Raw genomic sequence first — 19,741 nt, forward strand, 5'->3', positions numbered from 1 at the left:
GACCACTAATGCAGGCACGTGACACTTCTCCCACCATAATAAACACTAGGCACAACTGGAATCTTGCAGTAAAATCACAGTCTTACAAACAAGTACAATGGGAAAACAGTACAGAGCATACTGGAGTGAGTCACATGCAAGTCACATACATTCCCTGCTGCACTAGCTCTCTGGACCTTCTTATGTTTCTAAGACAACTTGCCATTCATCAAGTTCATTATGAAGAAAAGTCCTCCTGAGGGATGCGCAGGGTCTTCTCCCCACCCAGGGGTTCCAGGGAATTCCAGGAATTCTAGGGAATTCCTGGGGTCCCAGGGCCCCCAGAAGTTAGCTTTTCTGAAACTATCCCTCTCTCCTCATGACCACAAAACAGGAACCGCAACTAAAGGGTTTTACCTTCTCCCTGCCTCTCTCCTGCATTTGACCTCATAACAGCAAGGCACCAAACTAGGGCCGTGTCACAGCCTAAACCCATATCACAGCCCATAACCCAGTAAATGCTCAGAGCCCAGCCAGCCCACTGCCAGATCCTCTTCTTTGGAATCAATAAGTACTGCTACTGGAGCTTCACCAAGTGTCCCCTCTATGTGTCTGTTTTGTGCTCCTCTTGAGAAAATAGCAAGAATACATGAGTCTTTGGGCAATACATTCTGAATATTTATGGGACTGAATCTTACTTAATTCATTCAACATCTCCATGCGGTTAGATGCACATCAAAGATAGTAGAGACCAGAGTTGGGAACATCAGTCATAAACATGATACAGTTGAGGCAGAGGGAGATAACATGAAACAACACGAAAAGGGGGAGTTCAGCTACCTTATTCTCAGAGATATTAGCCCTTGCCCCCACTCTCAGCTTGCCTAAGCCCCCTCAGGTAGTACATACCTAATTTTCTTGCTCCCTTAGAAAAAGTCCACTACCCAGGAAAGACTTAAGAGTCTGACCTAGAGGACTGATCTTTGTTTATAAAGAAATATGCTACCTATAACCCCTTTTACATAAGGCTTTGTTCTTCCAAATAACAAGTAGCACTTGCCAATCAAACACAGGAACAATTTCATCTCATTGTTGCAATGTCATAAGGAAAGCCACCATCATAGTAACCATCAATGCAATGGTTTAAAGAATTAAAGATTAAAAGAAAATAAATTAAAGCTTTACCTGTGACTATATCGAATGGCTATGGTCAATCCAACCTATAATTAAAAAAGAGAAGAATGCATGTTAATAATATCAAGAATATAAAATATTGACAAGAAAATTAATATGGTCAAGTTTTATTGTTTCCTGAAATGCCCCACTGCTAATTCATAACACATTTTAATCACAAAGCTTTAGTTTCAACCAATCTCTAAACCAGTGGTCCTCAAACTATGGCCCGCGGGCCACATATTGTATTTGTATCTGTTTTGTTTCTTCATTGCAAAATAAGATATATGCAGTGTGCATAAGAATTCGTTCATAAGTTTTGTTTTTATTATAGTCAGACCCTCCTGGTCTGGGGGGCAGTGAACTGGCCCCCTGTTTAAAAAGTTTGAGGACCCCTGCTCTAAACATTTGATATAATACAGAGGTTTCCAAAGTTAGTTAGCCTTCTGCCCTCTTTTCATGAAAATAAAGAATAAAAAATGGACTCATGGAAATATACATTCTTTAAGCAAACAAACTGAAATCTGAGAGAAAGAAAGGGGAATCTTTGTGGTGCCAGGAGGACAGAAAACCTTGCCAGATAAGCAAATCCCATCATCAAAGACAGGGACAGAGAAGCATGTCCATGTATACTCCACAGTCATGCACTTCTCCTAGTCAATGTAATGTAGAAACCACCATACTTCATAATAACAATGGGAAAAAATACAGGCCTTTAGTATCTTAGAATGAAGATGGTAGCTCTGGTGACCCAAAAAGTACCAACTACCTATTTAGCCTCTCAGATAAGGACTTTAGAGGAGAAATATGGAGGATGCTCATAAAAATTAATGAAACCATAAAATGAACTGAACAAACTACAAATAAAAATCAAGAGGATATGAAAGAAGAAAAGAGAAAACTTTAAACTGAAATAACGGGACTGAAAAACTTGGTAGGTGAAATGAAATCTTACTGGAATGCTTCTTCAACAGTATAAGAGCAGCTGAGGACAAAATGAGTAAGCTAAAAAATGATATGCATAACAACTCCATACAACAGAAGAGATTGGAATGAATCTTAAAACAGATGATCAGTAAATGGAAAAAAATCCTCAAGGAATGTGAACAGTTAAAAATAAAAGTTTTTGATAAACTCAACAGAAACAACATAAGAATCATTGGAGTTCCAGCGACCCAGGAAGAAAATTACCAAGAAGAATCAACAGTCAATGATATCATTGCGGGGGATGGAGAGATAGCATGGACGTAAGGCATTTGCCTTGCATGCAGAAGGACAGTGGTTCGAATCCTGGCATCCCATATGGTCCCCTGAGCCTGCCAGGAGCGATTTCTGAGCATAGAGCCAGGAGTAACCCCTGAGTGCTGCTGGGTGTGGCCCAAAAACTATATATATATATATATTTCTCTGCAATGATATATATATATAGAGAGAGAGAGAGAGAGTGCATGTAACCAAATTTTACATGCCCAAAGAGTACCAACAAAAAAAGAAATCCAAAGAAGCACCTCAAGACACAACCTAGTCACAATGATGAAACCAACAGCTAGAAATAGAATACAGAAAGTATTCTGTATATTCTGAATACAGAAAGCTCAAAAAGGAAAATTACATTCAAAAGAGCATCCTTAAGACTTACAGAGTATTTGCAACGAGAAACCATAAAGGCCTCAAGGCAGTGGTGAGATATTGTGACAAAAAAAATCAAGGAAACGAATGGTAAACTAAGAGTACATCAACCAACCACCCAGAGTTACATTCTGGTTTGAAGAAAGGATACACAGACTTATGGATAAACAACAGCTCAGAAACTTTATAGACTCAAACCCAGCCTTAAAGGATCAACTAAAAAGTCTACTTTAAGACAAGATGACTAACAGACACACAAGCTCCTATAAAAAGATGAAACTAAATCCCATGACAATATCTCAATATAAATAGGCTAAATGCACCAGTTAAGAGACACAGAATGGCAAAATGGATCCAAAAACTGAATCAAACATTTTTTCTCCCTACAAGAAACACATCTGAGGGCCCAGAGAGATAGCACAGCGGCGTTTGCCTTGCAAGCAGCCGATCCAGGACCAAAGGTGGTTGGTTCGAATCCCGGTGTCCCATATGGTCCCCCATGCCTGCCAGGAGCTATTTCTGAGCAGACAGCCAGGAGTAACCCCTGAGCACCGTCGTGTGTGGCCCAAAAAAAAAAAAAAAAGAAACACATCTGAATAGTCAGAACAAACATGGGCTCAAAGTCAAAGGTTAGGGGATAATCATCCAAGCAAACAATTTCCATAAAAAGGGTAGAGTGGCCATACTAATATCAGATGACACAGACTTTAGACTTAAAAAGGTCAGAAGGGACAGATATGGACATTTTTTAATCATCAAGGGCTATGTACAACAGAAAGAAATCACACTTCTAAATATATAAGCACTCAGAAAAATATTCAAAACAATTGCTGGAAAATCTGTAGGAAGACATCAGTAGCAATACTGTCACTGCTTGAAGATCAACAAGGCTAAAACCTAACAAGAAAATACTGGCTCTGAAGGGAGAAATGTAAGAGAGTGGCTTAATAGAAAGATAGAGGGTTCTCCATCTTCAGAAAATTAAATACACATCCTTCTCCAATGCACATGGGTTATTCTCCATTATATACCACATGCTGGCCCATGAAACATATCTCCATAATATAAAAAGGATAGAATTTGTATGAACTACCCTCTCGGATCATCATGCATTGAAATTGGAAGTAAATTAAGGATACAGATATAAAAGTTTAACATCTGTAAATTAAACAGTTCACTGCTGAACAACCAAGTGGGTCAGATAAAATCAATGAGGAAATAAAAAGATTCCTGGAAACAAATGAGAATGAAGACTCAAATTACCAAAATTTGTGGACACAGCAAAAGCAGTACTAAGAGGAATATTTATAGTTTTGTAAGCACTCATCAGGAAGGAAGAAGGAGCCTACATAAATAACTTATTGGCATAGCTTATAAAATTAGAAAGTTATATATGAAAGGAAATGATAAAACTTAGAGTAGATATCAATGAATTAGAAATCCAAAAAACAATGTGAAAGGTCAATAAAAGCAAGAGTTTGTTCATAGAAAAATTAAAGAAGATTGATAAAACTATTATCAAAACTCACAAAGAGAGGGAGAGAGAGAAAAGTAATAAACTGAAGTAGAAATAAATAGGGGGCATTTACTACATGTAGTACAGAAAATAAAAGGGTAATTAGAAGTTACTTTGAGAAACTCCATGCCACAAAACAAGAGAACCTGGAATAAATGGATAAATTTTTTGGTTTGGTTTAGCTTTTTTGGCCATACCCAATGCTCAGGGGTTACTACTGACTATGCAATCAGAAATAGCTCCTGGCCTGGAGGACCATATGAAATGTGGGGGGATTAAACCATAGTCCATCCTAGGCTCGTGTATGCAAGGCAGAAGCCTTATGGCTTGCGCTACTGCTCCAGCCCATGAAATGGATAAATTCTTGGACTTTTATAACCTCACAAGGTTGAACCAAGATGACCTAGCATAACTGAACAGATCCATCTCTAATGAGGAAATTAAAATGGTAATAAAAAGTCTTCCAAAAAGACAAAACTCCTGGCCCAGATGGATTCACTAATAAATTGTTTCAAACCTTTTAAGAGTAGCTGCTTCCAATCCTACTTATGATCTTCCAGGAAATTGAGGAAAGAGAAACACTTCCAAATAGTTTTTATGAACCTAAAATCACCCTGATACCAAAAGCAGAGATGTTACAAAAAGAACTACAGACCAACATTCCTGATGAACACAGATGCAAAGATCATTAACACAAACCTAGCAAATAGGATCCAACAACGTATAAAGAAAGGCATACACCATGAAAAGTAAGTTCCATTCCAGAGATGCAAGGACAGTTTAATATACACAAATAAATTAATGTACTAAACCATATCAACAAAAGGAAAAATAAGAACTATATGATAATATCAGAAGATGAAGAGAAAGCATTTAGTAAGATTCAAATCCCATTTATGCCAGAAAAAAAAAAAACTCTCAGCAAGATGGGAATGAAAGGAACTTTTTAAAACATAGTCAAAATCATTTACCACAATCCCACAGTGAATATTACACTCAGTGGAGAAAACCTAAAAGCATTTCCTCTAAAATCTAGCACAAGACAAGGCTGTCTCCTCTTGTCACTGCTATTCAGTACTTGCCATAGCAATTAGGCAAGAAAAATATATCAAAGGCATTCAGATATAAAAAATAATTCAAGCACTCACTGCAGATGACGTGATACTATATTTAGAAAATTCTGCATGAGGCTGCATCATGGATGGAGCCCCCAGATGTTAAAAAAAAAATTCTAAATACCCTACCAAAAAGCTTCTACAAACAATAGATTCATATGCAAATTGGTAGGCTTCAAAATTAACACGCAAAATTCAAAGCCCTTCTTATACACAAATAAGGAAAGAGAAGAAAGACTTTTTATAAACAATCCCATTCACAATCATACCACAAAAACTCAAATACCTCAGAATCAACTTAATTAAAGAGATGAAGGATCTATACAAAGAAAACTACAAAAAACTACTTAAAAAAATAAAATAGGACACAAGGAAATGGAGACACATACCCTGTTCATGGATTGGGAGGATTAGCATCATTAAAATGGCAAGACTCCCAACAGCATTGTACATATTTAATGCAATCCCTCTTAAGGACACCTGTGACATTTTTCAAGGAAGTGGATCAAACACTCCTGAAATTCACTTGGAACAATAAACGTCCCAAAAATAGTTAAATATATTAGGTAAAAGATGGAAGGCATTACTTTTACCAACTTTAAATTGTACTACAAAGCAAGTCATTAAAACAGCATAATTAATGTGAGGATTAAGAAGTGAGCCTACTTTTATATTTCTATCTCTGCTGGATCAGACTCTATACCTGGATCATACTCTGTTCCATCCTACCTGACAGATGTATGACTCTCAACAAGTACTTCATTCTACAGAGCCAACACCCCCCTAATGAAAATGCTTTTCCATTCCAGACACTTGCTGAGAATTATTCCATTTTTGTTTTTTGTTTTGTTTTAATTTTGTTTGGTTTGGGGGCCACACCTAATGATGCTCAGGGCTTATTCCTGGCTCTGCAATCAAGAATTACTCCTGACAGGACTCAGAGGGACCTTATATGGTCCTGGAGATTCAACCTGAGTCAGCCACATGCTGACTTTCAAGGCAAGTGCTCTATATACTATACCATTTCTCTAACCCCCAGTTTTTCCATTTTTATGCCAACAAAACAAGAAGAGCTTTTTTCTGAGATATAAATAAAAGAAGAGGAAAATATCTTGGGAAAATGAAGAATTTGAGGAACAAGGAGAAAATTATTCTGGAAAGAATATAAATAGACTGTGGTCAAAGGGGCAGGAGGTATATCTTATAGATTTCACATGCTGGATAATTTTACATTTCCTGGAGTTAAAAGTTCTGCTTTACAAAATTTTAAGATAATTTTCCCAATGATATTTTGATAATCTTTAAAGTAGTATTTAACTAGTGGCTTTTCCACAGTTGAAAGATACACCTTTTCTGCAGTAGGGAGAAGAAAAAGAGGGAAGGACAGGAATAAGAAAAAATGAAGCCAAAGTTCTTTAGTGGAGTTATGCTGGTTAAAAGAGGCAAGCCAGAAACCCTTCACAGAGGTGGATTTCAATTGAGCTTTTTTTATTATTCTCTTTCCAGCTTCTGGATAAAAGATGTTGTATCACCACATTAAACTAGTATCTCAGGCTAGAGCAATAGTACAGCAAGTGGGGAATTTTCTTTGCATGCTCTGGCCCAGGCTTGATCCCTAGCACCCCATATAGTCTTCTAAGCCCCACCAGGAGAAATTCCTAAATGTAGAGCCAGGAATAACCCCTGCACACCACTGGGTGAAACCCACAACATAAAAACAAACAAACAAAAAGTTAAAGGGACATCTTTGTCAAGGGAGACCATATGACTTTGGCATCACCCAGACCAGACATACCTTTTGCAGGTTGTGTTTGGACAGGCTGAGAGATCCATAAAGTTACAGGCCAGGGGGCCTACATCTAAGGTGGATGGGGATATGTGTAGTAATTATTTCAAGAAATAAAAATTCAACTCACTCAGGATTCAGCCAGTACATCCTGACAGTGCAGAAAAGTTTCCAGAGGCAGACCATGCACACCACCAATGCAACAGACAAGTGATGCCATTGGTTTTTTTAGAAGCTTCTATGCCTGCTCATTCTACTACTCAAGGAGAGCCAGAAGTTCCTCTAAGGTACCCAAGCAAACTCTAGAGAAAGACACCATATCATCTGCTGTGAAACAGGTCAAAGACAGCAACCTTCTTTTGTATCTCCCTTAGCCAAAAGGCCCTCTCTGACCCTACTTCTGCTAGAACTCATTAACTCAAGACATATTTTAAGCCATTCACTGCCTGTGTGTGCACCCGTGCCCATGGTCACACCCAACTGACAAAGACATATGAGTTCTTGCAGGCCTATGTGCATTTCAAATGTGTATGTGTGTGTGCAGGCTCTTGCTGACTTAGTGCTCCTGTGGACACAGGCCTGCCCCAGCACAAGTGTACACATAGACCCATTCACATAAATGCCCAAAGATACTTGGGCCTCCAGAGAGACCCTAGGAGCAGCTTGACAATGGAAGTCTCACACAATTGACCCTTTTGTTGCTGGTCTCAGCAGGGACCCAGAGGAGGAAGGGGAGGAAAGCCTGAGGGGGATTGGCCCCTGACACTAGTCCAACCCCAGTGGAGGCCCTGGGCCACAGAGGTCAGAAAGATCTTTGTGTGTTTCTGTCCCTGGAAAGCGCCCCCAGGACCTATAATAAGTATTGCCAGAATTTCCTTAACAAACTGCCTTTTGGAAAACTTTTTTTTAGATTTACCCAATTTCTTAATAGTTAAATTAAATCACCTTTTTAATGGCAAAAAAAAAGAGTAAATGAACATTTTTCAAAATCTCCACCAGCTACAAAAACCTTTTTTTTTCCTGCTGCTTTAGCCTAAAATGCTCCTATTTTAGAACAGCTGACTCTGGCAGCTGTTTTGTATCAAGGCTGAGGGTTTTCTATATGACCCAAGGAGCTCAGACAAGGAGCAGACCTTCCTGTATTAAAGGGTAATCTGAGAATAATTTGCCATAAGACACCCAGAAGTGTGCAGCTGTAGCTGGATCCGCCCTATAAAGCACCATGTAGACTGCAAAGACCTTGTAAAATAATCATCATTTTAGAAAGCCCAATGTTAAAACAATTAAAAATCTTTAAAGAAAAGAAAGGAGTAAGCCCTCCTGAGAAGACATCATGCAGTGTTCCCCAGGATCCCTATCTTGATGTTCATTCCCAATCAGGGTATTGGGAATCTATCCTTTCATACTTTTACAGGGTCCATACCCAGTGGTACTCAGAAAACTGTATCCATTCGCTGCAATGCTCAGTTCCAGAATGCAGGCCCAATGGTTCAGTACATGGACCAGTGAAGTGATGCAGCTCAGGCCACAGTGCTGGGGTCCAGGATTAGCCTAAGGAGACTCTGGTACCCATGGGGTGCCAGGAGTCAAACCTGTGACCTCATGCCTCTTAGGCAAGTATTCAAACACTTGAGCTCTATCCCCAGCCTTGGGGCTCTGTTTCAACTTTATCATGTCTCCCCTTTAGACTACCAAGATGACTCAAGAACTGCCAACACCAGTTACCCAGCTGCGGGACAGTAAAGAACTTTCTAACCCAGGTACAACATTTGCAAGGGCTTGGGAACTTGTCTTTTCACATGATCAGCCACCAACCACCTCCACTCTCAGGAGTGGTGTGATTTCTTCATCAAGAAATGTGGAGAGTAAGGGAACTAGCAGGAGGACTAATCAACAGCATAGTGAGCTCCTCAAGCCCTCCAGAGGTGGCAAACACCAATACCTGTCCTGCAGACCTGAAGGGAACAAACAAACAAAAAAATGACGGATTGTGTGACAAGCCCCCACAGGCCAAGATAAAGTAAGCACACGGTGCCCTTCAGAGGTCTTAAAGGAAACCAGCAGGAGAGTTGACCTAGGCATAATGAGAGCCTTTTACTCCCCACTGTGAAGCTGCACACATATCCTCTAGTTAATGAACCCCAACATAACCCCAACAGCAAAGAACACAATGAAGAAATAATGCAAAACACCATCATGCTTAGAGAATGATGATGGTAGCTCTGCAGACCCAATAAGTGTGTTTTACGGAGGATGAATTTAGAGAAGAAATCTGGAGAATGCTCCAAGAAATCAAAGACTCTTATGGAATAAACTGAATGAACTACAAATAAGAATTAAGAGAATATAAAGTAGAAATGAGAAAACTTAAAACTGAAATAACATGACTGAAAAACTTGGTAGGCAAAATGAAAACCTTACTAGACAGCCTCTCCAACAGAGGAACAGTGGCAAGGGACAGATTCATTGAGCTGGAAACTCATAAAAACGACATACAACAAAAAAAAGTTTAGAAAAGAACCTTAAAGCAAACCACCAGGCAATGGAAAAATCTACAAAAGTGAACAGAAGAAAATCAAAATCTGTGATAAACTCAACAGAAAAAAAAACATAAAAATCATTAAAGTCCCAGAGATCCAGGAAAAATCCCCATGAAGAATCAGCAGTCAAGGACATCATTTCAGACAAATTCCTACAGATAAAGAGTGCATGCAAACACTGAGTAGAAATTAAAAAATGATCAGACTTAAAAAACAAACCCAACGCCAACAATAACAGAATTGATACCCAATCTACAACAAGCTAGACACAGAGGGGACCACTTATACTAGCAGCCCCAGGGAGCAAAGGAGGGGGATATGGAATGCATGCTGGGAACAGGGGTGGAGGGAGGACAACATTGGTGGTGGTAATGCCCCTGATTCAATGTCACTATGTACCTAAAATATTACTGTGAAAGATTTGTAATCCACTTTGGTCAAAATAAAAATTATTTTTTTTAATTTATTTAAACACCTTAATTACATACATGATTGTGTTTGGGTTTCAGTCATGTAAAGAACACCACCCATCACCAGTGCAACATTCCCACCACCAATGTCCCAAGTCTCCTTCCTCCCCACCCGACCCCCGCCTGTACTCTAGACAGGCTCTCCATTTTCCTCATAAAAAAAGTGCGTGCAACCAGATCCTACATACCCAAAGAGTAGCAGCTAGAAGAGATCCAAAGAAAAGCATTCCAAAAGACATCATAGACAAAATGACATTACCATAGATATGGATCAAATAGTAGAGGCACCAAGATTAAAAAAGAAAATTACATACTAAAGAACATTCTTAAAATTTACAACAGAGTTGTCACAAGCAACCCTCAAGCACCAAAGGTCTAGTGGTGGTATATAGTGATGAAATTCAACAAAAGGAATACAAAAGGAAAAAGAAAGCCATATAATCAACTCAATAGATGCGGAAAAGGATTTGATAAGGTCCAAAATCTATTCATGATAAAAAAAAAAAAGCCTCTCAAGTAGATAGGAATGGAAGGAACTTTTCTCAATAGTTTTTTACTCCCCTCCCCCAATTTCCTGTTTTGCTCAAATTGAGAGGCAGACCAGCCCACATCTGGGAGGGGTCTTTGGCTTCCTGTTTTGCTCACCAGAAGGATAAATTGGGGGAGATTCAGAGGGAGGTTGGGGAGAGAGAGGATTCAGAAGAGAGGTGACTGGCAGAAACAGGGAGCTGTCAGGGAAGCTGAAAAGAGCCTGTTTAAAAGGTTAAAAACCTAGGACCCACACATGGGGGCTAGGGCCTGAATAAAGTTGATGTCTCCTGAAACCTGACTGCCTGTGAATGATTTCCTCACTGTCACCCTGAGACTGCCAGCTGGAGGGAATTGGAGGAGTGTGGCCCGGGCCAGCATAGAAAGGCTTCTCTCTCCATCCCTCGATCTCACCATCCTCCACCACGATCCAGGACTTTATAATTAATATGTTTTTCAACACAGTCAAAGCTATTTGCCACAGCTCATGGCAAATATTATACTCAGTGGAGAAAACCTAAAAGCATTTTCTCTAAAATATAGCACAAGACAAGGCTGACATCTCTTGCCACTCCTATTCAGCAGTGTGCTGGAAGTACTTGCCATAGCAATTAGGCAAGAAAAGGATATCAAAAGCATTCAGATAGGAAAGCAATAATTCAAGCACTCATTCTTTGCAGATGACATGATGCTATATTTAGAAAATCCTAAAGACACTACCAAAATGCTTCTACAAGCAATAGGTTCATTTGCAAATTGGGAGGTTTCAAAATAAACATACAGATATCAATGGCCTTCTTATACACAAATAAGGGAAGAAAAGAAATAAACTTTTAAAAACAATTCCATTCATAATAGTAACACAGAAACTCAAATACCTCAGAGTCAACTTAACTAAAGAGGTGAAGGACCTATACAAAGAAAACTACAAAACACTACTTCAAAAAATAAAACAGGACACAAAGAAATGGAGACACATACCCTGTTCATGGACTTGCAGGATTAGTTTCATTAATACTCCCAAAGCATTGCACATATTTAATGCAATCCCTGTAAGGATACCGTGACATTCTTCAAGGAAGTGGATCAAACCCTCCTGAAATTCATTTGGAATAATAAATGCCCTCAAGTAGCTAAAGTAACCATTAGGAAAAAGAAGATGGGAAGCATCACTTTTTACCAACTTTAAATTGTACTACAAAGCAATAGTCATTAAAACAGCATGGTATTAGACTAAAAACAGACCCTCCAATCAATGAAATAGACTTGCATATTCAGAGAAAGATGCCCAGACATACAATCAATTAATCTTTGATAAAAGGGCAAGAAATGCAAAAAAAAAAAAAAAAAAAAAAAAAAAAAAAAAAAGGAGCAAGGAAAGCCTCTTCAACAAGTGGTATTGGTTCAACTTGTCAGTAACATACAAAAGAGTGAACTCAGACCTCTATTTAACATCATGCACAAAGATAAAATAAAAATGGATTAAAGAACTTTATATCAGACCTGAAACTATAAGTGTCTAGAAGAAAACAAAGGCATGGCAATTATGTGGTGCATATCTTTATTGCTGCAGTGCTCACTGGATATCTTATTTGATACCTCTTTTTGAACTGTTGTGGTGTTTAACCTTTTTTTCCCCTTCGTCTCTCAAACTAAGGAGGAGAGCCTCTAGAATGATTCTGCTCATAGTCATAGTCGGCGTAGTTGATTTTACCCCATTTTATTACTTTTCTCTTCCTCAAACAAAACCACATAACTTTAACTATCTAATCCCGCCTCCCAATTAGAGGGGGCAGTAATGGAGGTACCAAGACCAAACAGTTATAAGACCACTAAGTAATAACTAGACACAAAGGGGACCACACATTCTAGCAGCCCCTGGGGGGAGAGTGGAGGATATGGGAGGCAGGAAGGGAGCGGATGTGGGAGGATGACAATTCAGTGGTGGGAACTCCCCTGATTCAATGTAAATATGTACCTGGAATATTACTGTGAACGATAGGTAAGCCACTATGGTTAAAATAAAAATTATATTATTAAAAAAAAGAAAGAAAACAAAGGAAAAACACTCCATGACTAAATGAGACTAAATGCATCTTCAAGGAAGAAACACCACTGTCCTAACAAGTGGAAGCAGAGATAAACAAATTGGGCTACGTTAAACTGAGAAGCTTCTGCATTTCAAAGGAAATAGTGAGTAGGATACAAAGGCTATCCACGGAATAGTAGACACTACTCACTCATTCCCCATCAGATAATGGACCAATATTTAAGACATACAAGATACTGACAGAACTTAACAAGAAAAAAAAAAACATCTAACCCCATCAAAAAATGGGGAGAGGAAATGAACAGACATTTCCTCAGGGAAGAAATACAGATGGCCAAAAGACACATGAAAAACTGCTCTACATCACTAATCATCAGGGAGATGCAAATCAAAACAACATTGCACTATCCTCTTATGCCACGGAGACTGCCACACAACACAAAGTACAAGAACATCCAGTGCTGGCAGGATGTAGGGAGAAAGGGACATTCATTCAAACCTGGTAGAAATGCTGTCTAGTCTAGCCTTTCTGCAAAACAATATGGATACTCCTCAAAAAAAGAAACCTGAAAATTAAACTCCCATATGATCCAGCAATACCATTCCTAGGGATATACCCTAAGAACACAAGAACATAATACAAAAATTCCCTCTACACTCCTATGTTCATTGCAGGACTATTTACAATAGCTAGAATCTAGAATCAACCTATATTCCTGACAGCAGATGAGTGGCTAAAGAAACTGGCATATCTACATAATGAAATACTATACAGCTGTTAGGAAAATGAAGTAATTATATTTGCCTTTACATGGAGACTATTATGCTGAGTAAAATGAGTCAGAGGGAGATAAGTAAACACAGAATAGTCTCATTCATCTGTGAGATATAAGATAAAAAGACAATATGATAATAATACTCAGAGACAATAGAGATGAAAGCCAGAAGGACCAATCCATGACATGAAGCATACCATAAAGAGTGGTGAGTACAGTTAGATAAATAACTGCACTGACAACTACCATGACAATGATAGAGAGAGAAATATAATGCCTGTCCTGAAGCAGGGAGAGGGTGAAGGAAAAGGGAAATGGGGAACAATGGTGGTGGGAAAGTTACATTGCAGAAGATGGTGTACATTCTATGACTGAACCCAACTATGAACATTTCTGTAACCACAGTGCTTAAATAACGAAGTTATTTTAAAAAAAAAGGCAAGAAAAAGAAATATGGAGAAACCCAGGTTCTTATTAAGCAAACTCCCACAGTTTTAACAGATCTGAATATTTTTCAAACATTACATGAGCCAAACAAAACATTTCAGTGGAATCTGGCCAGGATGCCTTCATTCTGCAGCCTCACTTATACCTTTCCACACTGCCAAACCTCCTCTGGTTTTCAAAGCTTTGGCACAATATTCACAAGTTTAGGAGAGGCCTGGAAGAGTCTTCCTATGATTTTCAGTTTTCCCTCCCTTCCTTAGACCTTGGGGAGCTTTCCTTTAGTTAAACTTCTCCCTCATTGCCACCACTGTCTCCATCTCCAATCAAACAAGAACAGAAAACAAATTTAAATAAATATCCAGTGGTTTATTTTCCTCCATGCTTAAAAACTGTTCTTTTCTCTTTTGGGAACCATATGATGAAGAGTCACAGTGTGAATAGACCCCTCACACAGTAAGTGACAACCTTGAGGGGTCTGCACCTAGAGTGGGAGAATGAGAACATAAGTGGTCAAATGAATTCTTTTAGCCTCTTTCCTAGGTCTCATTTCAACATATTGTCTCAATAATAATCAGGACTCCAGTACCTTCCAAGGTTGGTCTTCCCTATGCTGCATTCCAGACCTTTCTACCCCTTTAAGTCTGGTCTCAAATGCAGTCATACCCATGCCAACTCACCAGCCATGACTTGGGACTAGGAATCTCCAAGGTCCTCACTTTGTTCTGCACTTAGTGTTCTTACTCAGAGCACTGGAGACAATCGTCAACTCCCTTGTCTTTTTCTGCCTGTATCCTCCTTGTAACTTGGGGATGATGGGACTCTATGGTAGAGTCATTTTAGTAGAGGAACCTCAGAGATGAAACTGGTTGAGTCAGCATCTTCTGAGAACTTGTGAGAAATGTAAATTCTCAGGCCTAACTCAAGACTTGCTCAGTTGGGAACTTTGGGGGTGTTTTCACCAGTCTTAAAGGGGTCAAATTTGAGTTACACTGAATAAAATAATGCATGAAAATAATTTAACCCACTCACCTGGCTCAGACTGTGGTGGTGGTAGTGGTGGTAGTAAGGTAACAATTTAAAATAAAATGACTTTTCTTTAATGTCCTCTTAATTTTATTTCAGTGCCCTATATCCAACTTCCAGGACTATGACTTCTGAATCAAAATTTCTCTGGCAGGCCAGTGGGTAGGGATGTTTGTGAGATGGATCTTTCCAGTGGTCACCCTGTCCATGGGGAAAGAGGTCTCACCCTCTCACCCAGATACCTCTGTTGTACAAACAATGACTGAGCCAACTTCCAGTAGGCCAAGTTCAGTTGCCCTCTCCATTTTGTCATTTTCATCAGAAAAGGAAAGAGGGCAAATAAGGCAGGAGAAAGAAAAATTGTGATAGATATTTTCGGATTAAGTTTATTTCATGATGGCAAACTTGATCCCTTCAAATTAAAGAAGTTCTTCAAAGAGAAAAAGGAGAATGAAAAAGAATATATGTACAATATACCGGCTCCTACCAGATTGATTAGAAACCTTGTTCAGATCTAAAACTTTCCAAATTTACTAGAGAAGACAAGTTGCTAAATTGATGAAAAGGAACACTGAAAACAGACAGAAATGAGGATGGTGAGTGTTTGACCAATCAAAGGGAAAAAGGTTGTTTTCTTTTATTCTTTTTTTTTTTAAGTTTTTTCAACCGTCAGCCCCACACAACTGAAAAAGTAAGACTGATTATTCTGCTGTTTCTTGCCCCCATCCTTCAAAACCTGAATTAAGCACTATTCTTTGGGAACAAAAGTTGTATCTTGATTGAGTAAACAAAGAGATTGCTTTCCTCATGACTTATATTGTTCCCTCCAGTTCACCCAAATTAAAAGCTGTGTCTGGAGCTGCTTTCTCCACAGCATCTGCCCCTTGACCCCTTCTGCAAGAGAATTTGCACTGAGCTATTGAAGCCTTAGATCCCCGCACCCCATTGAGTGAACCCCTTGAAGAACCAGTCACTGCAGTTGTATCCCAGGAGATGTAGGAGAAAGATGGGGGAACCTTGACTCAAGGAAGGCATGAGAGGTTAAATGTCATCTTAGTCAATGTCCTGAGACAGTGCCCTGTGTCTCTATCTGTCACAGCTCCATGAGTGATAGTAGAGCCTGGCTTCAATTCTCCCTTACCCTGGAGCCCCATGAATAAACCTGTGGTTAGTTTAATGAGCCTCTGAATTCAGTCCAGGGAATATTTCTGTAAGGGGAAGTACATGCAGGCAGCTTGTCGTGAACACACTTTTCTCCCCATTTTGTTTTCTTCAATTTATTTTTGTATTTTAGATGATTTGTTTTATACAAAATAATTGTGGATTTGGGTTTCTTTGCTTCTCTTGGGTGAAAAGTTGGGTGTTGAAAAAAATTGTGAATACAGAGCTGGAGCAATAGTGCAATGGTAGGGCATTTGCCCTGCATGCAGCTGATCCAGGACAGACCTCGGTTTGATCGCCAGTATCCCATATGGTCCCTCAAGCCAGGAACGATTTCTGAGCACACAGCCAGGAGTAATCCTGAGCATCACCAGGAGTGGCCCCAAAACAAAAAAGAAAAAAGTGAATACAGAAGAATTCAACAAGAAAAACAAAAAACTATGAAAAATGAGAAAAAATTAATACAGATGGCTAAAAGACACATAAAAAATGCTTCACAACATTAGTCATCAGAGAGATGCAAATCTAAACAAACAATGAGGTATCATCTCATGCCACAGAGACTAGCACACATCACAATAAACAAGAACAATCAATATTTGCATGAATGCTAGGAGAAAGGGACTTTCATTCAAAGCTGGTAGGAATTCATTCTTTAGTCCAGCCTTTCTGGAAAACAATACAGATATTCCTCAAAAAAATAGAAATTGAGCTGCCAAGTGATCCAGCAATACACCCTAGGAATATACCCTAGTCTTGTCCTACATTATGTACATTCTAGCAGAAGTATAGCAACAGTCATAAGCTTCCCCTTTAAGAAAGGTTTTAATTATTATTGGCTGGCTGGGAACATAAAAGCCCTACCCAAGTGAAGTGGATGAAGAATCAGTGTGGAGAGTGTGGCATTTAGTAGTGGCAGTTGGAGCAGCAATTTGACTGAACTATTTCTACTCCTGGCTATAGCTTTTCTCCCTGATATTGAAAGACCTTCAGCTGTATCCTTTTGGGTTATTTATCCTTTACCTTATTTACCTGTTCCTTTTACCTGGCCCTTAATCTGACCTTACCCTGGGCACAAACCTAGTTCTCTTTCCCTCTCCTGGCCTAGGGGTTTGTCATATCAAAAAATCTTGAAGTATTTTGTCATAGTCTTGCCTGCAAGGACCCTGCAGACCCTGGCAGCATGGGCCCATCTCCAGAAGCTCAGTTGTGGCACCTTAGGAACACAAAAACACAGTGCAAAAATGTCCTCTGCACTCCTGTGTTCATTGCAACACTATTTACAATAGCCAGAACCTTGGAATCAATCAAGGTGCCTGATAACACGAGTGGCTAGAGAAATTGTGGTACATCTTATGCAGCTGTTAGGAATGTGAAGTCATGAAATTTGCCTACACATAGATAGACATGGAAACTATTACGCTAAGTGAAATGAGTCAGAGGGAGAGAGACAGACACAGACTAGTCTCACTCATCTGTGGGATATAAGAAAAATAAAGACATTATGGTAATAATATCCAGAAACAATAGAGATGAGAACTGGGAGCACCAGCTCATGATATGAAGCTTACCACAAAGTGGTGAGTGCAGTCAGACCACTAACTGCACTGACAACTATCATGACAATAATAGTGAGACAGAAAAGCAGAATGCCTATCCCAGAGATAGGCAAGAGGTAGGGGGAGGGAAATGGGGGGCATTGGTGGCAGAAAAGTTGCCCTGATAAAGGGTGATGTGCATTCAATGATTGAAACCCAACTACGAACATTACTGTAACAACAGTGCCTAAATAAATATTGATGCAAGGCCAAAGAACTAGAACGAGTAAAATGCTTGCTTTGCACACAGCCAATACGATTTCAATCCCCTCATCCCTGCCCAGGAATGATTCCTGAGCACAGAGCCATGCCTAAGCTCTGAATAATGCCAATTGTAGCCCAAACACCCCCCCAAAAAGTATGAATACAGGTGATACACTTTACCTAAAGAGCATAACCCCATCTTAAAGGCATATCTCTCTTGCCTATACTCATGAATAACTAATTCACCTATCTCTGGAGCTGTCAGTGAAAAATGCATCCAGAAAAGCATCATTACTGAGCCAAAGATTCAGCTTAGACCGGAGAAAGAGACAAAAGAAAAGGAAATATTCAAAACATAAGGGGGAAAAATAGATTACAACCTCAATGCATTCAAAAACAAAAGTATTTTAGAGCATTTCTAACATGGATTTGGGGACTGCGAATGAAAGACTTGTCACAGTAGCTTAGAAATACCCTCACCACTGACCTTCTGTGACCTCAGGCCCTAATAGAGTCAACACTCCTAGGAAAATAACTCTTTTAACCATCTTAAACACAAAAGTTGCTTTAAGGAGATAAATTTAAAGAAGAAAAAAATACACTTCTTTTCTTTATCTTTTTTCTACATTTTCCTCCATTTAATTTTTACCAAGCTAAAATACTTGAACAAAGCAAAGAAACAAAACTATCCCTCTACCTAGGCACATAAAATATGGGCTAAACTGAGGCAATCCATAAAATACATGGGGCTGTTTTTTTTAAAATTTTTGAATCCATTATTTTAAAAAGAAACAAATATTTATTTTAACATTTTTAGAAGCTAATTGATATAAGGATTGGAATTATACAGAAAAGTAACAGAGGCTCTTGGTTTCCTTTATGCAGTTTATATTCAAGGTAACCACTTCAAAAATCTAGAATGGTATCAAAAAACATGTACTGATGTCCAGAGTCAAGCTACAGAACACTTCCATTCCCATAACCTCATAAAGATTCATTTTGCCTTTCACCCACTTTTCTTCCACCCACATCTACTGTCTGCTGCTGATAGCCATACATCTGCTTCAGCCCACAGTACAGGAAGACACAAGGGATGACTAAAACCTAGCAGCTAAAAGAGGATCCTATGGTCATGGTGATGTGAAAAATCAGTCAAAGATGATCTTCTCTCCTCACAGACACTTCCCATCACTGCCATGAAAGTAAGAGGAAGCTCTATCTTCCTAACATTTTCAGAACAGTTCTTCAAGAAGGCTTATTTTACTCAGAAGTGCAAAAATGACCACCAAAGTCATCATCAACTGCCAATGACAAAGCCAAGGGGAGACTAGCTATCTTTGGAGGGACAAGCTACCCATGGAGGACCCTGGGACACAACCTTCACCAAGGCAGAATAATTCCAGACTAGGGTACCACAGACACATCGGGGTGGGTTTGGGAAGTGAAAAGCTCAGAAAGTAAGAAAACCTCAAAAGCCATAAAAGAACATGTCACCAAATAAGAAAATTTAGGTATCAGGAGTCAGAGAGATAATATAGAGGTGAAGGTGTTTGCCTTGCATGTAGTCAATCCTGGTTCTACCCTGGCACACCATTGAAGGTTCCAAATACCAAGTGATACCTGAGCACAGAGCCAGGAGTAGTCCCTCAGCATACCCAAGTATGGCCTAAAACCATACATACACACATGTGCATGCAAAATGAATGAGAAAATACTCAAATTCTTCCAAACTTCCCAAAGGAAATT

The 19,741-nt window shown here is 39.2% G+C and overlaps 1 protein-coding gene across 1 annotated transcript in view; it reads right to left on the bottom strand.

Moving 5' to 3' along the window:
• Nucleotides 1–19,741, bottom strand: part of ACOXL (acyl-CoA oxidase like) — a 424,916-nt gene that overhangs the window by 282,775 nt on the left and 122,400 nt on the right. The window contains 1 exon segment of the mRNA XM_049784649.1: nucleotides 1,165–1,199. Within this exon segment, the coding sequence (XP_049640606.1) occupies nucleotides 1,165–1,199 (35 nt within the window).

This window comes from Suncus etruscus, chromosome 12 (genome assembly GCF_024139225.1).
Source record: "Suncus etruscus isolate mSunEtr1 chromosome 12, mSunEtr1.pri.cur, whole genome shotgun sequence".
Classification (NCBI taxonomy): domain Eukaryota; kingdom Metazoa; phylum Chordata; class Mammalia; order Eulipotyphla; family Soricidae; genus Suncus; species Suncus etruscus.